This window comes from Aulonocara stuartgranti (assembly GCF_965226115.1).
Source record: "Aulonocara stuartgranti genome assembly, chromosome: 3".
Lineage (NCBI taxonomy): Eukaryota > Metazoa > Chordata > Actinopteri > Cichliformes > Cichlidae > Aulonocara > Aulonocara stuartgranti.
Genome location: NC_138941.1, coordinates 3153073 through 3173561, shown reverse-complemented (window position 1 = coordinate 3173561; position 20489 = coordinate 3153073). Strand labels below are relative to the sequence as shown.

The 20489-nt window shown below is 40.8% G+C and overlaps 1 protein-coding gene across 9 annotated transcripts; it reads left to right on the top strand.

Annotated features, from left to right (window-relative positions):
- The first annotated feature begins 538 nt into the window (after positions 1-538).
- On the top strand, positions 539-19679 carry LOC309702317 (phospholipase D1-like). Of its 9 annotated transcripts, none has more exons than XM_082526965.1 (8): positions 539-1035; positions 7650-7755; positions 12064-12660; positions 12986-13172; positions 17750-17866; positions 18157-18405; positions 18829-18922; positions 19261-19679. In XM_082526965.1, exons 2-5 carry the CDS (start codon positions 7738-7740, stop codon positions 17803-17805), a joined length of 858 nt encoding a protein of 285 aa, XP_082383091.1. In that variant the 5' UTR covers positions 539-1035; positions 7650-7737; the 3' UTR covers positions 17806-17866; positions 18157-18405; positions 18829-18922; positions 19261-19679. The 9 variants fall into 9 exon arrangements, 8 of the variants coding, with proteins under 8 accessions (XP_082383091.1, XP_082383090.1, XP_082383092.1 ...); XM_082526964.1 differs by having other exon boundaries at positions 18157-18739; positions 19265-19679; XM_082526969.1 differs by having other exon boundaries at positions 542-1035; positions 18157-18739.
- The last annotated feature ends 810 nt before the right edge of the window (positions 19680-20489 follow it).

Genomic DNA, 20489 nt, shown 5'->3' with positions numbered 1-20489 from the left:
TATTATTTTGTGTAAAACACTCATGTAACGGGACATTTTTCATTGCTATATGTATTTATTTTCAGTTTCTTTAAGAGGATAGAAAATCCATGTAACAGGGATTCATTTTATGTTAGAAAGCAGTGAGGGCGGAACTTTGGTGCTTGCTCCGGGGTTTCGGGGAGCAGTAAGTGGAGCCCACCTTCCGCTGCTTCCTCAGACACGTTCTGGAGGAAAGCAGAGACGCATCGTGTCTTCCTTACTCTGCTCTTCACCTGCTTTTACAGGTCGGTACACGGTGCTCGCACCGAAAATGTTGTTTATTGTCACCATGGTTACCCACGTTAATGTGAATGGGAGAGTTAAGGCGGTCCGCCAAAGTTATTTATATGTAAACACGGGAGAAAACCAGAGGAGTGTCCCGCGCGACCGCACCGCGAGCCCGCTCGTTAGGTGGAGCGCTCGTGAAGCAGAGTCAGTGCGCTCCTATGCTCTGTGCAAACGTGTTGTAATGCTCCAATCAAATCAGTTCTGTGAGATGTGAATGTTAATAGTTCTGTTAAAGTGACTGAGTAGATTAGCTAGTGTAACACAAGCACTCTGAGCAACTCTGTGTAGCTAACAGAGGCATTCATGGGTTGATTCAACAAGCTGTGTTTCATGATGCACTAAATAGTGATTTTGCCAGTAAATTACTGGAGGGAACAAATGTAATGTATTTACCAATGCTGTTATTGAATAGAACTGTTTAGCCAGTAAGACACTGCAGAAGACAATGTGATGTGTTTATTGATATGATAAAAGGATGTAGCTGTTATGGAAAGAAGTGTGAACTTGAGAAACTGAACCAGTTAAAAAGAGTATATTTCACTGATGTTGTGAAATAAGTAAATGTCATTGATGTGAATGAGGAACCAGCTGAACAGTATATTGAAAGCTCATGTTTAGTGTTTTATAGCATTTATTTGTGTGAAATAAATCAGACTCAGACACGTTCTGGAGGAAAGCAGAGACGCATCGTGTCTTCCTTACTCTGCTCTTCACCTGCTTTTACAGGTAACATATTTGTCATCGAGGTCTTCATCCTTGGGACCCGTAACATAGTAACTTCTTCATTGTTATACTTCTATAGTTTTCCCATTTTGTGAGCTGTGGATGTGGAAAGTGTCTCAGTGACACATCCACATGAAAACGGCGTTACCTTCGTTCATTTGCACGTCAAATGAACGAGCTGTTTGGACTTTAACGTCACAGCTGATGCTTCGATACTCGAACTCAAGAGTTCAGCTTCCACTCAGAGGTACAAGTACACACAGCAAAGATAAACGTGTACACAAGGTGGAACCCACAAGTGCACAGCTCCAACCAGAGATGGGCAGTAATCCGATTACTTTTGTCAAGAAACGAGTAAAGTGAGGGATTACTATTGCAAAAAAGGTAATTAGATTACTGTTACTTTCCCGTAAGCACGCTGCGTTACTGCGTTACTAAAACCGCAGCTGTGTGCAGATGAACAATGGATAATCTATCGAGTGTGGAGAGAGTGTGAGCGTGCAGCGTTTAAAGCGTGGAAGCACTGACCTTACTTTGAGTTTGACTCTGTAAAAAGTGACAAAAACATTAGCATCCGCTGTTCACTGCGTGGGAAGACAACATGCTCACTCACTATGTGTTAATGGGCATGCTTATTTATAACTTTGATAAAATGTCATAAAAATAATTCCATGCCAGCTCACCATTGGTGATCAGGTAGTTTCTGTTCCAGTTCCAGTCCCATAAATCATGAAGCTTGCTGACAGAAAAGCTTCAAATCTCCTTTGAAAGCTGTTTGTGGTCTTGATTGTGGGAGCTTCAGTTGTCTGACTCCAGCTGCCACACAGTGCTCACTGATATCATTTGCAAAAACCCCAGTGTGACAATATTTATCAGTGAAGCAGAAATCAGGAAGTGACGACTTTTCTTTGAACATTTGCTCAGGCTAAGCTGTGCTTTCTACCACAGTTGGGAATTTCCTGGTTTACAACAAATTATTGTGTCAACACCGCATAAGATTTCAAACTACAGGAAAATCACTGGAGTTATAAGAGGCAGACAACGACACACACACCACATGCATGCTGTTGCTATTTATTGTGGATTAACCTGTCAAGGGCAAGAACAAAATAATTCTGCCTCAAATACAGGAAATCATAGCTTTCCTGTATTTCCTCCATTGTTGGCATGCTGGTTAGTGCTGTTGCTCCACAGTAAGAAGGTCCTGGGCTAAATTATCCATGAATGTAAACGGCTGTGTGTTTCTATCTGATAGACTGGTGAGCTGTCCAGGGTGTACCCTGCCTGGTAACCTATCACTTCAGGGTTATTTCCCAGCCCTGCTGCAACCAGGATAGAGATAGGAGGATGGTAGTTGTTGTAGACCCATTCAATTTCAATTGAAGGATTAAAATGTTCCAGGAGCTCAACTTACTCCATCTGAACATGTTTCAATCGTGTTTTATGAACACAACATGCAGGTTTACTGAATATGAAAAGGTTGTGTTGATTTAACTCAGTTGTTTAAGTTTCTGCCAAAGCAAAACCTTTGTGTGCAACCAGTGTCCACTATTGAATCAAGTAAATCCAACATGTTTTTGTCAGTGCAAAAGGAGTTACGGTGCCTGTATTCCTGCACAATATTGTCCCGGGAGGGAGGAAAACTTTCTGGTGAAGTTTTGGTTGATTTTTGGGTTTTGCTTGACACTAGGTTGATTCTATCAGTGAGGTTTGGATTGTTTTCTTTCTCTAAGAGAGAGAAAGATGGTTTTATGCTTGGACATGTTTGCAATGGGCCCCAGTATTTGTTACTTTATTAGTATTTTATTGGTTGCGTTTGTTTGTGCTTTTGTTACAGTGCACTGAGATAAGAACATCTGAGAGGTGTGATCCACCACTGGTGATATTTTGGTATTTTGTGAGTTCCCGATTTAACAAATCAGCTCTTTAATCCAGACCTGAGAGGTTGAACTTTAAAGCGCTATAAAATATTCTTACTGGAAACAGTGGCAAAGTGTTTTTCTCCATGATTATAATGGGCTTGGGAGAAATTCACTTATATGTGACATTGATCACATGAGAAGTCCTGAGCCTAAAAGGATTGCAGCGAGTCAATCCAGTCCAAAAACAAGGAGCTGTTTTCCTTTAAAATGATGACGTCATCTTGCTGGTGATGGAGGCTCGAATAGGCTGCGCGTGAGACTCCATTATCAGCAATATCTGGTATGAATGTGTGTGGATGTATGCATGTGACTGGACTGTGATGGACTGACGACTAAAAGTTTAACTGACTTGATACTGAGACAAAAACGGTGCCGACTTTAGGATTAGTGAATGTCCACAACAATTCACCCAGCCTGTAGAAGAAGGGTGGAGGTTTTGTCTTGCTTTGTTTGTGCAGGAGCAGAAGGATGACAGAGACTAAAGGGGGAGGCTGTAGCTTCACATGAGTGTGAGCTGCAGACTGAACCCTTTGGTTGCTAATGTTGAGTCACTGATGTTTGCATTAAGAAAATTGTGTTTTATTAGCTGTGTTTTAATTAAGGTATCACATTATATTGTTGGGAATGTTAAATGCTAAAGTGAAGAAAAGCTTTGATTTCACTCATGACTGAACATGTTATTATTAACCATAGCAGGCCACTGTAAAGAGTCAATTAACTGTTATAGAGGAAAAAAAGGCCAAAAACTCTGTGAATACCTATGAATAACAGGCAATGATAGACTTGTCACATTCAAAATAGAGATATGTAATAACAAACACGGGTCCGTGTCATTTAGGTTCTCCATTGAAATAGTCAATCATTTAGAAAAGTAGAATATATATATATATGTCTCAACGCTGTTTCTCAATAATATTAAAAACCTAAAAACTATTGTTGTGGAAGATAGAAGTCACTGTGACAGCCCTCTGACTGTGGAGGACGTTTGTAATCCTATTTCTGCACTTAAGGCCAACAAATCTCCCGGCACAGATGGTTTAACTGCAGAGTTTTATGAATCATTTTCTAATCTCCTGGCTCCGTTCTTACTGCAGCTTTTCATAGGAAGTGTAGAGAATAACATCCTCCCTCCTACTCTTACTCAGGGTCTCATAACACTTATTCCAAAGCCAAACAAAGACTTACTTCTTATTGATAATTGGAGACCCATCTGTCTGCTCAATGATGACTATGAGATTATGGCTTTAGTACTTGCTAACAGAATGAAAGAGTTCTTGGACACAATTATGGATGAGACACAATCAGGCTTTATGAGAAACAGACACCTTTCTAAGAACATGAGACTGGTTTTAGATCTACTTGATTACTCTGATTTGGTATCTGACTATAGCTTCATTCTCTTCCTGGATTTTTAAAAGGCTTTTGATACAATTGAACATCAATTTATTTTCCACTCTTTGGAACAATTTGGCATTTTTCTGTAAAGCTATCAAAACCTTGTACACGAATGGCAATAGCTCAATTAAAATGATTAAGACTCCACCCCGAGATTTGACCTGTTATACAAGGAATCAGAACAGCTGATAAGGAGCTCATCATCAGCCAGCTAGCTGATGACACCACACTCTTCTTGAAGAATGCAAATCAAATCCGTCCAGCCCTTAGTGTTATTAGTGATTTCTCTGAGGCATGTTAATACTTTTAGCTATTTTATATCCATAAATGTAAGTTTATTAATAAAACACCATATTTCTGCCGTTTTATAAGGATATGAATTGTACATACAATCAATTTCAGACTCAACCAACAAAAAGCCTCTCAGAACAATATTTATATTGTAACAGTTGCTATTGTAATGCAGTGTATCACCACATGGCGGCGCCTCCTGTCTCATGACTGGTGTCACCCCCTTTTTGTTCTTCTTCGCACTCCTCCTGTAATGGATGCTCCCGTGTGTACGCGGACTAGTGTGCTCTTTAGTAATGTGTGGTAGAGGTAGCACTTTTATTTTTGATATTGTAAATAAATGAGTACTTTTTGGAAAGTCAGAAGCTGTTGCTCATTCGCTATCCACCTGCACACCTCCGCGGCTGGCTTCATCTCCACTGCACGTTACAATATGTTGATTTTATTCGCCTACTCATATCATAATTTTTTTACTCCTGGTTCTGTATGTTCATGTTCTGTTCTTTTGTAAACTTCATCTGTTTGTATGTTGTATACTCATTGTGTTTCAATAAAGTTCGATTTAAAAAAGGTACGTTCTAAACGAAGCTTCAGACGTCACTGATCACGTGACTCTGGCCAAACGAATCAAGCCTCGACACGGTGCTTCTGAAGCAGCGCGTTGATCTTTCTGACACACGCACCGGAGCGTCAGCTTCAAGCGGACCATCACTACGTCTCACATCTAAAGGTGTCAAGGTAACTTTGAACTGAGTTCAGTCAATCTGGAGTTTTTCCAAGTTTTCTGTTGCTCTCTGTGAGAGAAGAGCGTTAAAGGCGGGGCTCTCCAGAGTCCAGCAAAACAGGAAACCACAGCTGGGTGTGTGTAAGTGTGCAAACCAATAGAATGCATCGTGGTGGGGGGGGCATCACGGGCAAGAAAAAAATAAAAGAATCGGTCGTACCCATGCTTCCCCGACGTCATGCCAGCGCATATTGGGAAATTCGTAGGCACCGATCGGTTTTCTATCAGCCATTTGCTGGGAGTAAGGGCGCCCTCCGTTTGCGAGGTGCGCCTGCTGCTGGCGGCACAGGGAGGAGAGGGCGGGGCGGCGGGGAGTCTCTGGCTGGCTGGAGCGGCATCTAATAACCAACTCGCAAAACAAAATAAAAACAACAAACAGATATTATGATACAGACTTATAATCTGCACCCATGTTTTTTCTAAATTCTACAAAGTGAGCGCGAGAGCCCTCGGTGCGCCTGCGCGCTGCTGAAGTCAAAGTAAACTTTATTGTCATCTCCGCTACAGACAGTCCAGCATATAGAGAGACGAGACGACGAGGCTGCAGTTACAGCGGTGCAAGTAAACAAACAATAAATATAAGAAGAGTAAGAAAATAAATCTACACTTTAGGACTCGGGGTAAAGGATCAATAACAATTTAAATTTATAATTTACAGTTTGATGATTTAAAGTCTCACACAACCCGTCAAAAGGGGCGGGGCCGGCTGCTTCCAAGTAGAGCACATTTCATTTATAATGATGTAAATCCAAGCCCATCATGGATTCACGATCTGAATCCTGGGTTGTGTGAAATCCCAGAAATCAACCTTAGACAAAGTGAATCTGTGAACTAAGGTGTAGGTCTGTTAGGTTAATTGTGCTGATCCTCGGGTTGGGGGATTTGTGTTTGTACTGGAGCGCAAAATTCAAACCAATGGAAGATGGACAACAAAAGTTCAAAGCCATCAGGTGCTCAGGTTAGAAAAAAGAGAAAAGATGCAGGTAAGCAGACGTGTGATTGGATAATGGCAGGTCATCCTGAACCAATCAGACTAAACTCCAAACAATACATTATGTTACAGATTTTAATATTAATTAGTCATTGTTACTTGTTGATTTGTCCTTTTCTCATTGTGTGACGAATTATGACGACTGTTTGGTAGCTGTTATTGTCTCTCTCTCTCTCTTCATGTGTGTTTCTCTGGTGAAACAATAGTTTTGTGTTAATGTTAGGGCTGCACGATTTTGCATAAAATGAGAATCACGATTTTTTGGCTTAGAATTGAGATCATGATTCTCTCATAACAATAAATAAACATAAAACAACAAATGTCTCACGTTTTGTTGTTGCAGCAAAATGTTGTCCTGCTTGAAATTCCGTCTCCACCGTTGCTCGACGCTGCGTGTACAGAGCAGGTAGTGCAACAATAGAAAAATAGTTGCGGGACGGCACTGTGTAGCGTTTGTCTAGGGTGTTGATCGTTTTCCTAAATCCCTCGTTTTGCACAGTGTTGATGGAGCCATATCTTTGGTCAGGTGATAAGTGATAGCCTCCGTGATGTCTTTGTGCCTGCGGGAGTTCGACGTGTATAGGGAAGCGCTGTATAAGGTTCCCGTTATTGATGTTTGGGTGGTTGACCGGGACGGATTTTCTCCTGTCACTTTCTCGTCATCCCTGACGTGCTCTCCGTTGTTGTTTCCCTGCTAATTTTAGCATCACACGGCACAGCTTCTGTATCACGTGGTATAAGGCTCCGCCCTTGTCATTTGTTGAGTAGGAAGAGTGAGCGCTTGTTTTCATGCAGAGTACGTCCCGGATCAAAATGTGAAGGTTTACAAATCACCACTTCTTTAGTTAATATCATTTCAGTCTCAGACAATCTCGTTTCTCTTACAGAGGTTGAATGCACCTTCTGCGGATGGCGGTACCACACAGTGTGCGTGGACTTCCCCTGCACAGAAGGCAACTACAAATGCTGTGAATGCTAAATAAAGAGAAACAAATGATCCCTGTTGTCTTTGCTTGATGATTGGTTTGAGTCTTGACAATCCACATTGCTGGCGTTGCATCTTTCAATGGCAGCAATGGCAGGTATCAGTGCTGAAACCTTTTGTGTTTGTTTCCAACAAGTTGCCCACCTCGGGAAACAAAAATGTGTTCTTTTACTTGTCAGATGAACATATGAGACACTTTGACTCTTCAGTGCAGTGTGGAGCCTAACAAAGATCTGTTTTGTGTCCCAGCTGATCAGCAGGAGGAGGAGAGTCTGACGGAGCAGCAGAGGAACATTTTCAGCTACTTGGACTCAGCTCAGCCACTACAGAGGAAACAATGAGCTCAACACAGAAGGTGACAGACAGAGCAGGACCATATGACCAAAGATATTTATCACCATATACATTTGAACATTTGCCATAACGATGTAGCTGACGATAGAATTGACAGCAGACAAAATACTTTACAGCTGCACAACTTTATTAAAAACCCATCAATGTATTTTCACTGAAACAAGCAGCTGTTGTTTATGTGCATTAAAGTTATATAAAAATGTAACAGTGCAAATGCAAATTCCTCGCTGACAGTTTAACCAAAAGGCGTTTCCAGTGGAAACTGGCCGACACATCCTGAGCATAACCATGTATAATATCCACTAAACTTCAGAAGAGGTTATACAGTCGTGGCCAAAAGGTTTGAGAATTGCATAAATATTGGAACCTGGAGAAGTTGCTGCTTAAGTTTTTATAATAGCATTTTGCCTGCACTCCAGAATGTTATGAGGAGTGATCAGATGAACTGCATCGTCCTTCTTTGCCATGAAAACGAACTTAATCCCCAAAAAGCCTTACCACTGCATTTCATTGCTGTCATCAAAGGACCTGCTGAGACCATTTCAGTGATCGTCTTCTTAACTCAGGTGAGAATGTTGGCGAGCACGAGGCTGGAGATCATCATGGCTGTATCCCGATTCAGGTTCTGCAGCTTTAAAGTCCTCAAGGGCCGCGTACTCAAAGACCGCTAAGGCCGAAGTGCGAGGCTCGTAGGCTCGTGAAATGGGACGTCTAGCCTCCGTCGCGCTGCCCAGGTTGCCTAGCAACCATGATACTAACAGCTGGAAACGTTTCATACAGCTTTGTTTGACAGAAATGAAGGAGAACATATTTAGTTCATTTGTTTCTACATGAGCTCTGTGTGATTTGATGAGTATCTGAGGCTGAGACCACAGGACTGTGAAACATGATTGTTGGGCTTCATTTCTGTGCTGAACAGTCGTTTAAGATTAGCTGTAAATAACAATTAGCTGATGTTGTTCATGAGACTAAAGTCATCTCACTGTGGTAATGTAAATATAATATGGCCAATATTATAGTTATTATATTAATCACTTCACTCACAGACAAGTATCTGTGACAGTGTGTATATAGATGTGTCATATATAAGAGACAAATATTGTTCTTTTAATATGTTGGTACTAAATGTGGCTCAATGCTTACATATATGTGTAAAAAGCAAATGTAGGAGCTGTGATAACTGTGTCTGATAGAATGAAGAGTAGACTGATATATGAAATATTCCTTTATTGGGTGAGAAAATCAGACCATGTCATAACTGCTGTAAGTCACACAGAATAGATATCAGAGCCTTAAACAGGCTGACTTCTGCTAAATGGGTCAAACTGGGCAGAAAGTCTACAAACACATAACATCCTTATAGAATATGATGTAACACTATAGATCAACTTAGCTCAGAATATATAAAGCATATAAACAGTTACAGCAATATGATGCAACAAACACAGCAGCTGTCACGGTCCTGGGTCTCCTGACCCAGCGTTTTTAGTTCTTTGTGATTTTCGTATTATTGTACTTGTGTGATTTATTCCATGGCTTCTAGTTTTGATCCCTTGCCCTTCATGTCTCCCTGTGTGCCCCTCTGTGTATCTGTGAGCCCTCGTCTCTCCTTATGTTTTATTCCATGCTTCCCCTGCCCATCATGTCTAAGTTCTCCCCGTGCTCTCTCTTCCCCCTGTGTGCCCTCTATGTATTTATGAGCCCTCGTCCCCTTTCGTGTTTATTCCGTGTTTCCCCTGCCTGTTACGTTGGTGTTCTACTCGTGCTCTCTCTCCTCCTGTCTGAACCTCTGTGCTCCTTGTTTCACCTCTCCCGTCAGTGTTCAGTTCACCCCGCCCTGTCTCGTTATGGTTATCAGTGTCACCTGTGTTCCCCGTGTGTTCCCACTCCCCTCGTTAACCCTCTGTGTATTTCTGTCTGCGTCTCCCTCTGTTCAGCGTGACGTCGTCCCTCATGTTGTGTGGATCTCCCTGTGTCTCTGCGTATGTTAGTTTACTTTTCCCAGTTTAGTTTTGTATTTCCTATGTTCTGCCACTCCAGCATTAAAGCTGTGATTTTGAGTTCATCTCCGTGTCTGTGAGTTTTGCGTTTGGGTCCTCCTCCTGCCTGCCACACAGCCGAGCCTTGACAGCAGCTACTGATCCAAAATACTCAAAGCTTCATAGAACTGAAACCAACATTTATTTTTAGCTCCATCCTGCTGCTGATACAGACTTTAGGTTTCTGAACATTAAACTTGTTGCTGCCTTTCATAGTGTGTAACTTGAAGGCCCTGAGTACTTTCTCCCACACTGAAAACACTGGGATGATCACATTATTTGAACATTACCTAATAAGACTGATTCAGCACAGACAGTTATGTTAAACTTTCCTAGCAGTCCTTCACAAACAGGGAACAGTCTGTCTATTCCCTCCATCTGTCAGCTGCTGCTGGCTCTTCCTCCTCCTCTTCCTCACACACTGCTGAGTTTGTCCTGGTGGATCATCAGGGCTGCAAAGCCTCACAGATGATGTGCAGCAGTGGCTCCCTCAGTCTGTCCTCACTCTGGACACTTGCAGTCGTCACACATGGAAATCAAATGTGTGATAAGCTGCAGGATTCAAACACAAGTGTAACTTATAAACACATGTTCATACTTTTATTCCACAATCAGAGAGAAAGAAACAGAGAGAGAGTGCAGGACAGACAGACAGGTGACAGTCTCAGGTGTACACACTGCTACACAACAGCACCAGAGAAGCAGGATTTAGTGTTTGTGTTATTACGAGTGTAAACAAGAAGAGTTCCAGATGGTGCAGTGGACACATGTGTGACTGCTGTGATTAAAGCATCTTTCTTTCAGCTTAACGAGTGAACCGTCAGCTCGTTCAAACACACGTTAAAGTGCGTTTGGCTCGACACCACCGAACAGAGGCAGCAATATAACACAGCTAACATTAACAGTGCAGTGGATCCTGCTTGTGCCGTGATGTTCAGGACTGCAAACCGAGCAGCATCACTGACTTTCAGCTTGTTGTGTTTGTGGATATATGACTGACTTTAATTATCCACAAAATCATCACATTCTCTGTCAGATGAAGGTCGACTATTGAACGGCGTATATTTTAAAGGCTTTAAAACCAAGTTAACGCTGAAAGTACAAACATCACTAATGTCACATAACTCTGCCGACAAGGCATAGCTATGGCTATGAAATGCTCTTTGTGTATCACTTCTTCATTATGAAAGATGTCATTAATGCACTAGTAATGTCTCATCTGGAGTATTGTTCAATCATTTGGTCAGCAGCTAATAAGACAGATCTTAACAGACTTCAGTTAGTCCAGAATAAGGCGTCCAGATTAGTGTGAAGATGTTCATACTATACTAATATTGATAACATGCATAATAACCTTTCTTGGCTTCCTGTACAGGCTAAAATATTCTATGGCTTACTTGTAGTTCTAAAGAAAGCAATTCTGTTAAACACACCACATTTATTCTGCTCAGCTGCAGTATCCAGATGAAATACATCATCATATTACACAGTTTTCAACAAGCTGCAATTTAGTAAATGCTCGAGTTAAAAGTAACGTTTTGTAAAACTGTTACATTTAGAGCAACTTTTAAGTGGAATAAGTTGCCTTAAAAAATTAGAGAATTATTCAAAACTTCAATGAACACTTAAAAGCCGATTTACAGAGCTTTTAGTTGTTGTAAATATTGTAAGACATGATTTGTTTTTGAAATTTGTGTAATGTGCCTCAATGTTATTGATATTATTATTATTATTATTGATTGCTTATATTTGAACAATTGTGAAACCTCACTGTGGATGTAAGAGTGAAATTATGTGGATATCTTGAATCCACTTTATTGTGTAATATTTTATGTGAGTATTTGACGGAAGACGAGCAACATCTGTTGTGGAAGCTAACGGGGTTCCTTTAGAATAAACAAACATAGGATTTATTATCACTGAATAATTCTGTATAAATCTATACAAATTATAGAAATATGTAATAGGAAACAACAAAATAATCTAAATTATAAAATAATGTGTGTGTGTGTGTGTGTGTGTGTGTGTGTGTGTGTGTGTGTGTGTGTGTGTGCATGATTTTAGTGTTTGAACAGTCATGAATTATCTTTAACAGCAGGTTGGATGTAATGTGTTAGAACTACCAGCAGGTGGGGATAAGAGACCTTTAAGGTGTTTGGTGCCACGCTCCACCTTCAGGTTTAAAACTAGTGTTAATGGAGTTTGAAGGTTGAGTTTGTTCCACGACTGCATTTCACTCACTGCCTCTGTTTGTATCTCTGTCACTGCAGGACCAACATGGAGCCAGAAGTCAGCGCTCTCAGGAGGCCGACAAACCTCACAGAAGAAAGGGAGAGAAAAAACACACCTGTGACGAGTGTGGGAAGGGTTTTACTGTGAGGGCTAAACTAAAACGGCATCAGGTCATCCACACTGGAGAGAGACCGTTCAGCTGTGACTTGTGTGGAAAGTCTTTTTCCTTGAAGGGTCACCTAAAAACACACCAACTCATCCACAGTGGAGTTAAAGCGTACAGCTGTGATCAGTGTGGCAGAGCTTTTACTCAAAGTAGCAACTTACAGAGGCATCTAGTTACCCACTCTGGAATTAAGGCATACAGCTGTGACATCTGTGGAAAAACTTTCAGCCAGAGAGAGAGCCAAAATACACACCTACGCATTCACAACAGACATGATGTGTACTGCTGTGAACAGTGTGGCAAAGAGTTTATAACTCACACAGACTTACAACGACACATGTTTACCCACACTGAGGAGAGACCTTATCAATGTGACCTGTGTGAGAAGACTTTTAAATCTCCACGTCACCTGAGACGACACCAACAGATCCACACCAGAAAGAGACTCTACAAGTGCAGCTACTGTGAGGTATGTATTTATATTGTTATCTTGTCATTTTAGCCTGACTGTTTGGAACAATTCTGCTCATTAAACTGTGTTAGCATGTTAGCAATTCTACTGCATGGAAAAGCAGCTCTGAGTGATTATTCAGATTTTCCTTTCAGTTATGATTTTAGTATTACTGTAGTATTATGGTGGTAGTATTGTAGTTATTGCAGCCCAGTAAACTGAGTGTGTTAACTGAAACAGTCAAATGTAGTTGGACGTCTGCAGAGATGCTCTTTATTTCAGGCGACGTTCAGGATACAAATGTTGAAGGACTGACTTACACTGTCTTTGTGTCTTTGTTTAGAAGCAGAGCGACACAGATGGATCCAGTTCTCAACCCTGTCATCACTGTGGTGGTGGGAAAGACTTTCATTGTGACCTCTGTGGAAAAACTTTCAGTTGGCAAGCTGCCCTTAAAACACATCAACGTAGACACACTGGAGACAAACTGAAATACTGCAAAGAATGTGGGAGAAGCTTCACCACACCAAGTGATTTAAAACAACATGACCTGATTCACAGTGGGGTTAAAAAGCACCTCTGTGATCAGTGTGGGTCATCCTTCACCACTGCAAGGGACCTTAAATCACACAAACGAGTCCACACAGGAGAGAAACCACACAAGTGCAGACACTGTGAGAGAAGCTTCTCGCATTCAGGTCATCGTAACATTCATGAACGAACACACATAGAAGGAAACTACAGCTGTGACCAGTGTGACAAGAGCTTCAGGAATCTCAGTTCATACTCTGCACACAAACGATCCCACGTTACTAATAAACTGTTTCACTGTTACCAATGTGCCCAAACATTCACCTCATTGTCTGCTCTGTGCAAACATCAGCGCGATCACTCAGGGCTGAAATCACTCCCATCACTGGATCACAGTGAATCTGAAGACACAGAAAGATCCTCTGGTTTCTGTGTCAGACTCAAAAAGCTTGAGATCAGGCTCCACAGAGTTCAGATAGAATCATTTAAACTTGTGTTGAACTGAACTGGTTGCTGGGCTGAACTTCTACATAATACAGATCTACATGGGATCTTCTTTTCTGTTTTTTACTGAGTCAGTTTTGTCCTTTTTTCTCTGTCCTGGTTTTGCTCGTCTGTAAATGATTGAAACTCAGTCAAATAGTTCATTGTTCTCCAGCAAAACGTTTTGGAAACTCATGTTTAACCTTTGAAACTCTGACATGTTTTAGCACACAAGGCTTCATCGGGGAGTTCACTCATGATTGGACCATGAGAACAAAGGTTTTTAGTTCTTTCAAAGAGTGTCTTGGAGATGTTTGATGTTTCTGTTTTTTCTACATAAAGGAATAAACTATTTTTCTTGCTTCATGTAGTGTGGAAGTTTTTAATGTTTCTTCATCTGTGATGTTCTTGAATGTGTTCACGTGAAGATGATATAAATAAACTCTTGTCAGAGATTTACAGTTATCAAACAGGTGAATAAACAACACTGAGACACTTGGAGACGGTTAACGTGCTGCACGGGTGAGGGCTCAGAGAGGACTCACACTGAGCTGCAGTAGTCGTTTATTATTTATAGCAGGGTGAAACAAGCATAGCAGTTTCCTCTAATTTTGAATATATATGTGTGTGTGTGTGTCTAAGTTCGTATAAATGTCATAGGGTGAACTTCCTCTTTCTATAAACAGAGCGAGTAGTACATTTTGTTCTTTTCCTATTAAGAGTAAAATATGAACATATACTTTAATGCAACATAAAACTCATAAAAGCGTTTCTTCTTTAACATCCCCTCCTGATGTTAATATTTTTCACTTAATCATACTTTATTATCAGCCAACAATCACTTGCTTATAACATTTTCAATTGTAGCATCATTCAGTATGTGTGTGTGTGTTTCTATACTAAATCTTCTTCATCCGGTTCATCTTCTAGTGGCAGTCCAACATAGGTAATTACTGTGGCCTGTACCATTTTGTCAATCATGGATCTTATGCATGGTAGGATACATGTAGAAAACAAGCACAATAATAGAAGCAGAACTCCTATCAGTACGAGTCCTTTTATCACGAGGGTCTTCCAGCTGCCACTCAGCAGCCAGGTCAGCCAGTCCTCATTGTTCGTGACATAGTCTTGTTGCTGCGCATTACTCAGTTGTCGCAACTTGTCTAGGGCGGTGGTCATGGTCAAGGAGTGCACGTTGTCCGGGATATAGGTGCAACAAGTGGTGTTGAATAAGACACAGAGGCCCCCTCTCTCAGCGAGAATCATGTCCAGGGCGACCCTGTGTTGCATGACCACTATTCTGATCGCGTCGATTTCCTCATTCTGAGCCTTATTTATCTTTGTTGAGCTGTTCAGGAAAAGTCCAAATCGGTAGTCAAGAGTCTCAATTCTTAACGTGTTTTTTCCAGTTCCGACCCATGGGAACAGTGAGTGCAGGACCTTCTGTCCGGTGGTCCACAACTTGAACTCCGCTGGTACATCACTGCCCCAGATTGGGTCATGGGGTTGCACGTCATCAGTGTTCCTCTTGCGTCGTGGTTGGTTCTGATGGAATACTCTGAAGGTGTGGTCTGACACTAAAATTGGGGCGCAGAGTCCGGTACAAGAAAAGCTCACAACTAAGACAAAACTGCTCCTGCAAGGAAAGCTCACTGTTATGCATGCAAGGTGATCAGCTCTAGGTGAGAAGACATTTAAATCTCACACTTGTTCTGCTGCATTTTTGAAGCTGGAGGAACAGATCGCAGGGTTCATTTTTATATACACTGCAACTGCCATGAGGACAGGGCCATTTTTTTGTTGTTGTTTGTTTTTCCTTTTGCTCTGTGCAGCATTTTGGCAGCATTTTTAAATTTCTCTTTGTATTTTTTCTTTCTTTTACTAGTGAAGAGATGTAGAGTGAACAGTTATACAGTCTAAATATCCCATATGGGTCGTGTGAAATGGTGTTTTCAGTTTCATTCAGTTGAAGTAAAGAACGTTGAATATTTCTAAGTGTGCTGTTTTGAACCAACATGTCACAGTATGATCAGTGCTGTAATTTTTGACAGTCACTGTATCAATGTTATTTTTGCATCTCTTGAATAAAGGTTTTGACCTGCAAGTGCTAATTTCTTTAGTTATTGGGGTAAAATGGGTAATGTTGATAGGAAGGTGTTTGCCAATTCAGTAACCTAATTTAATGTTAATGGAAACTAACATTACCTCAAATTGTTTAGTTATAATTGTTGTTTAACTGAATCTTGATTTTTGATCTTGATTTGTTCTTTCCCAACATTTTTCAAAAGAAAGAGTCTAATTTCTTTGCTGTGATTGATTCCAGAGAACACGGAAGAACTGACATTATTTAACTGTTGATTTATGTAGATTCAGTGGAGGAGTAATGTCAGTTTAATTCTTTACCTACTGTCAATGCAGTGAAATTAGACATTCTGTTTTGAAAGGTTACTGGTGGATGCCAGCAACCATCTTGGAAGAGAACAATATAATCTGTTATAAGGCCTCCATTTGAAAATTGTGTATTTGATACTAGAATATAATAGCAAAATGTAATTTGAAGATAACATGTAGTATTTAAGTGACCAAGTAGTATTGGGTAAAAGTTATTGAATGGTGTTGGGATAAAGTGAGAAAATTGTGAAGGATTAAAATATTCCAAGAGCTCAAATTACTTCATCAAAACATGTTTAAGTCACATTTTATCAACACAAATTGCACAGGCTTATTGAACATGAATAAATTGTGTTAATTTAACTCAATTGTTTAAGTTGCTGCCAAAGCAAAACATCTGTGTGCAACAAATGTCCACCATTGAATTAAGTAAATCCAACAACATATTTTTTTCAGTGTAGTTTGGACTTTATGATTTCTGTAACTGGAAAATATTATTTTGTTTAAAGACAGAAGTGACCGCATAGTTGCAACATCAAAGGGAAATATTAATTAATTAGCATCAAGTATATTTGTTGCTTAAGCGTTTGCACTATAACTTAAGTAGGATTATAACTTTTAAGGAAGGAAAGATTTCAGATATTTAGTTCACTGTTTCAGTTATTTTATATGAAATTAAAACATTTACGTTGGTCAAATATGATGCTCTAAATCAAATAAAAGTTTGAAAATAAATGATGTATTTTTAAATGCTGCAACAAACGTTCACAAAAAGTAACTATAATTAAAACCAGTTAAACAAAATCAAATGTTTGAATCATGCTTAACCAAATGCCAGGCTGGAGAGCTGAACCTAAAGTATACGTAGAAAGATTTCAACATCTGAGCAGTTTTTAATGTTTTTATCACATATAAATGTCACAGCAGTGGGTCCTGGCCCAATGCTTTGTGTTTTTGCTTTTCTTTGACTCTTGTTTTTCTTGGTTTTTGTTCTTCTTATTTATCAGGCTCTCAGTAATCTTAGTTCTCCCTCCCTCAGTGTTCATTTCAGCCTGTGTTTAGTTTCTGTTCCCGTGTCCCACGTTTCATCGTTTCATGTCGAGTCAGCCCTGTCTCTCTGTTTCCTGTGTCTCCCCAGTCAGCCCCGCCTCCCTCGGGCACTCATGTGTGATACAGAGTAATAAACCTGACTACATTTGCTACACTCTCTTTATTACCTGTTACTTTAAAATTCATACACTAATTATGTCTGCCCATCTCTCTAATGTGAAGGTCAAAGGTCAACATCCCAGTGACATAAGAATAATCCCAAAGGGGCAAAGGCAGCGGTTAATTTAGCACATTTAGCATTAAGGGTACAGCAAGGATATACTTTTACTTATTGTGGCAGGGGTGTGGTCTCTGGCCTGCTGCAGTGGAGGCTGGTGGCGGGACGTTGGACGGCACAGGTGAGGGTGATGGAGCTCATGACTCTCCCTTTTATAGTGACGGAGGAGACTGGCGTGGGGGAAGCGTGTAGTGGAGGAAGCCGAGGAGAGAGCTGGTTTCTGGCTACAAAGACGGCGTCAAACCAGAAAAGATTGCTCGTGGTCAAATAATGTGTCAATCACCTGTGAATCAAACTGTGTGTGGCTCAGTTCATGTCACAGTGTTGTTTAGTATATCTTCACTTGTCTCACTCTCCTTCTGTTCTGTCCATCAGGACGATCCTCAGCGCTTACACAGATCCTCCATCGATGTTTTGCATCCAATCAGTGATCAGTTCTACGAGGAGGCCTGGATGTTCACCAGCGCTCGCTACACCTCCATCTACCAGAAGGTGAGTGTACTCCTTTGTACTCAGATTAACATTTTACTTCTTAAAATACATTTTCATATATGAGCTTTCTATTATTTCATGGGCCATTTAATCAATATTAAAATTACAAGCATATCAACAAAGGTGAAGCTGGTTTTTTCCACTTGCTGTCACACAGTCATGGAGGAATACAATAAATACATAATCAGTCATAGATCCTGAACAATGACATTAAAAGAAAGTCTGTGGCTCTAAAAACTAAACAGTATAAAGACATGCTCCAAGCTGCTGTTTCTCTCCTCCTCCTCTAGGTTTTCCACTGTCGGCCATCCAGCGATGCTGGAGGGCTACCTGGCCAATGCTGGCCTACACAAAGAGGTCCCGGCTCGGAGGAGCTGAAGAAGATCCTTGCCTTCCTCGTCAGTTTCCTCTTCAGTTCCTATCCCAACAAAACCTTCTTGCACCTATTAGCTCCAAAGAGGCTATGGTGCCCGTGGAGGTCTGGACCTGAGGCCTGTGCTCATCACGTGGATAGAAAACACTCTGACACCATTCTGGAGGTCTGATGGGACTCTGACCAAAACACAGATGAAATAAAACTTGTGGCTGGAGCTTTTAAAATGACTTTTTCACCTCATAGATTAATGCTCATGATTGCATGTTAGCAAGACAGCATCTCCCCAAGGTGAAACTCTCAGGAGACATTTACTCTTAAACTGTAATCTGGTTGAGACTACTTGAGGAGATCTTAGTAGCGAGTATGTGGATTTAGTCTCTTCACCAACAGCAGACAGACCCATGCCAAGAAAGCAGACATGTTCTCAAAGAAAGCCGAGAGCAGAGATTGGAAAAAGCTAAAAAGAAAAAGCTGCAGCTTCAGACGACTATCTGCCTGTAAGGCTGAAAAAGTCCAGTTACGCTCTATTTTGGAAAAGCTCCCAGTTTTGGTGACCTGGACTTTTATTTCCCCTCTTCTGCTACAGATGTTGACTGTGACCTCAGAGGCCAACTGGACCACACAGCTGCAGCAGGAGTGAGGGAGAGGAGTCTTCATCCAGCTTCAAAGAAAACATCCAGGTAAAGTGACGTGGATCAGCGGATAAAGCCGTCTCCACTTTCAAAGGAGATCCTCTGAGAGAGAGACTCTCTGAGCCATTTTAGCCTCAAATTATAGGACTTTATAGTACAGCAACACTTTTAAAGGACAAAAATAAGATAAACTGTGACTGTAATACAAACAAAGTATTGCATGTGTTTTTAAAAGTGTTCCTCCGATGGGCAGGATATCACTATTAGACTGTCCCACCAGCCAACTTCAACAAGAGACCACAGCAGCATTCAGTGATCAGCACAGATGTTCCTCTAACACTCAGCATCTGATCCCTGTTGGTCTGTGTGCTTCTGCTTTTGCTCAGTTAGAAACCCTGCAGCAACCCGACCCAAAACTGTGTCTTCTTGTTGGCCTCAACGTTGAAGTGTCAAACGTCCAACATCTGGAAAGGAAACCACGCCAGTGTACTGTGATGTTTCACCAACATGTGGCAGACGCTGGTCCTGCCTTTCATGCTGACATCAGCAGAGAGCCCCGCCTACCTCAAAGCCTCCCCTGTCATGTATTGATCAGGATGATTATGAAGATGAGCGAGTGCAAATAAGACTGTAAAAGTCCACGAGCAGAATGTTTGGATGCTTTCTAATGATTCATGAATATCATGAGAGTGTTTGTGTGTTTTGTCTTTTCTTTGCTGACGTTTGTTACTAACAAAGACAATTTACGCTCTGTGTGTGTTTTCATCCTTACCAGCCGCACTCTAACTGCAATGAAGGAAACAAACTGTAGAAATGGTCGACTCAGTGACTTCATAAAATATTGAAGTGGTTCAGGTAGAGCCAGTTTTTAAATGACCATGAACACTGAGCGTATTGTATCTGTACAGCATGTTTTTCTATTAGACAGATTTGTAACAGAGGCCTTGCTCTCAGTAAGTTTGAAATCCTTTTCTGATTTCTTTTGTAATCTCTGATCTTTGTGTATCCTGCTCAGTTTACATGCTGCCTGTAGGAGTTTCTGTCTTTGTATTTGAAGAGAATTCATTGAATATACTCAGCTGCTTCCCTTTGGTGCCTCACACATCACTGAAGTTTTTCAGTGTCCAGTTATTTGTTTTTAATAGCTGTTTGAATTCTCTGTATGTTTGACCCTGTAGACTGTTTAATGGACTGCTCGTCTTTGTGTTTGTAACCACTGCCTGTTTAGGACTAAAGATTTGGATTTTTGACTTTAACACAGCCTCTGCGTGTCGTCCCTTTGTGTCCTCGTCCTCTGTGAATGTGTCACAGATGTTTCCATGATAATAACACAGCTTTCCCACAGTGGCTTGCAGCAGCATTTATTCACAGCACATTTGAGAAAGGTTCAGATTAACTCGATGAGTTTATATTCAGAATGATTCTGACAGTGGGCCACTGTGAATTGTGATCTTTCATCAGGTCAATGTTTAAGTTCAGTATTTCAAAGCAGGAGCTATGAACAGTCATCATGTTGGCATTAGAATTATTATTATTAATCATTATTAATAATGTCGTTACTCATGTATAACTTTGATTAGTATACATGAATTTTATCAATAGTAAAAATAATGAA

Coding starts and splice junctions, on each gene's coding strand:
- LOC309702317 (XM_082526962.1), top strand. Junction 12,661..12,985: donor ACAAGTGCAGCTACTGTGAG/GTATGTATTTAT, acceptor GTCTTTGTTTAG/AAGCAGAGCGACACAGATGG.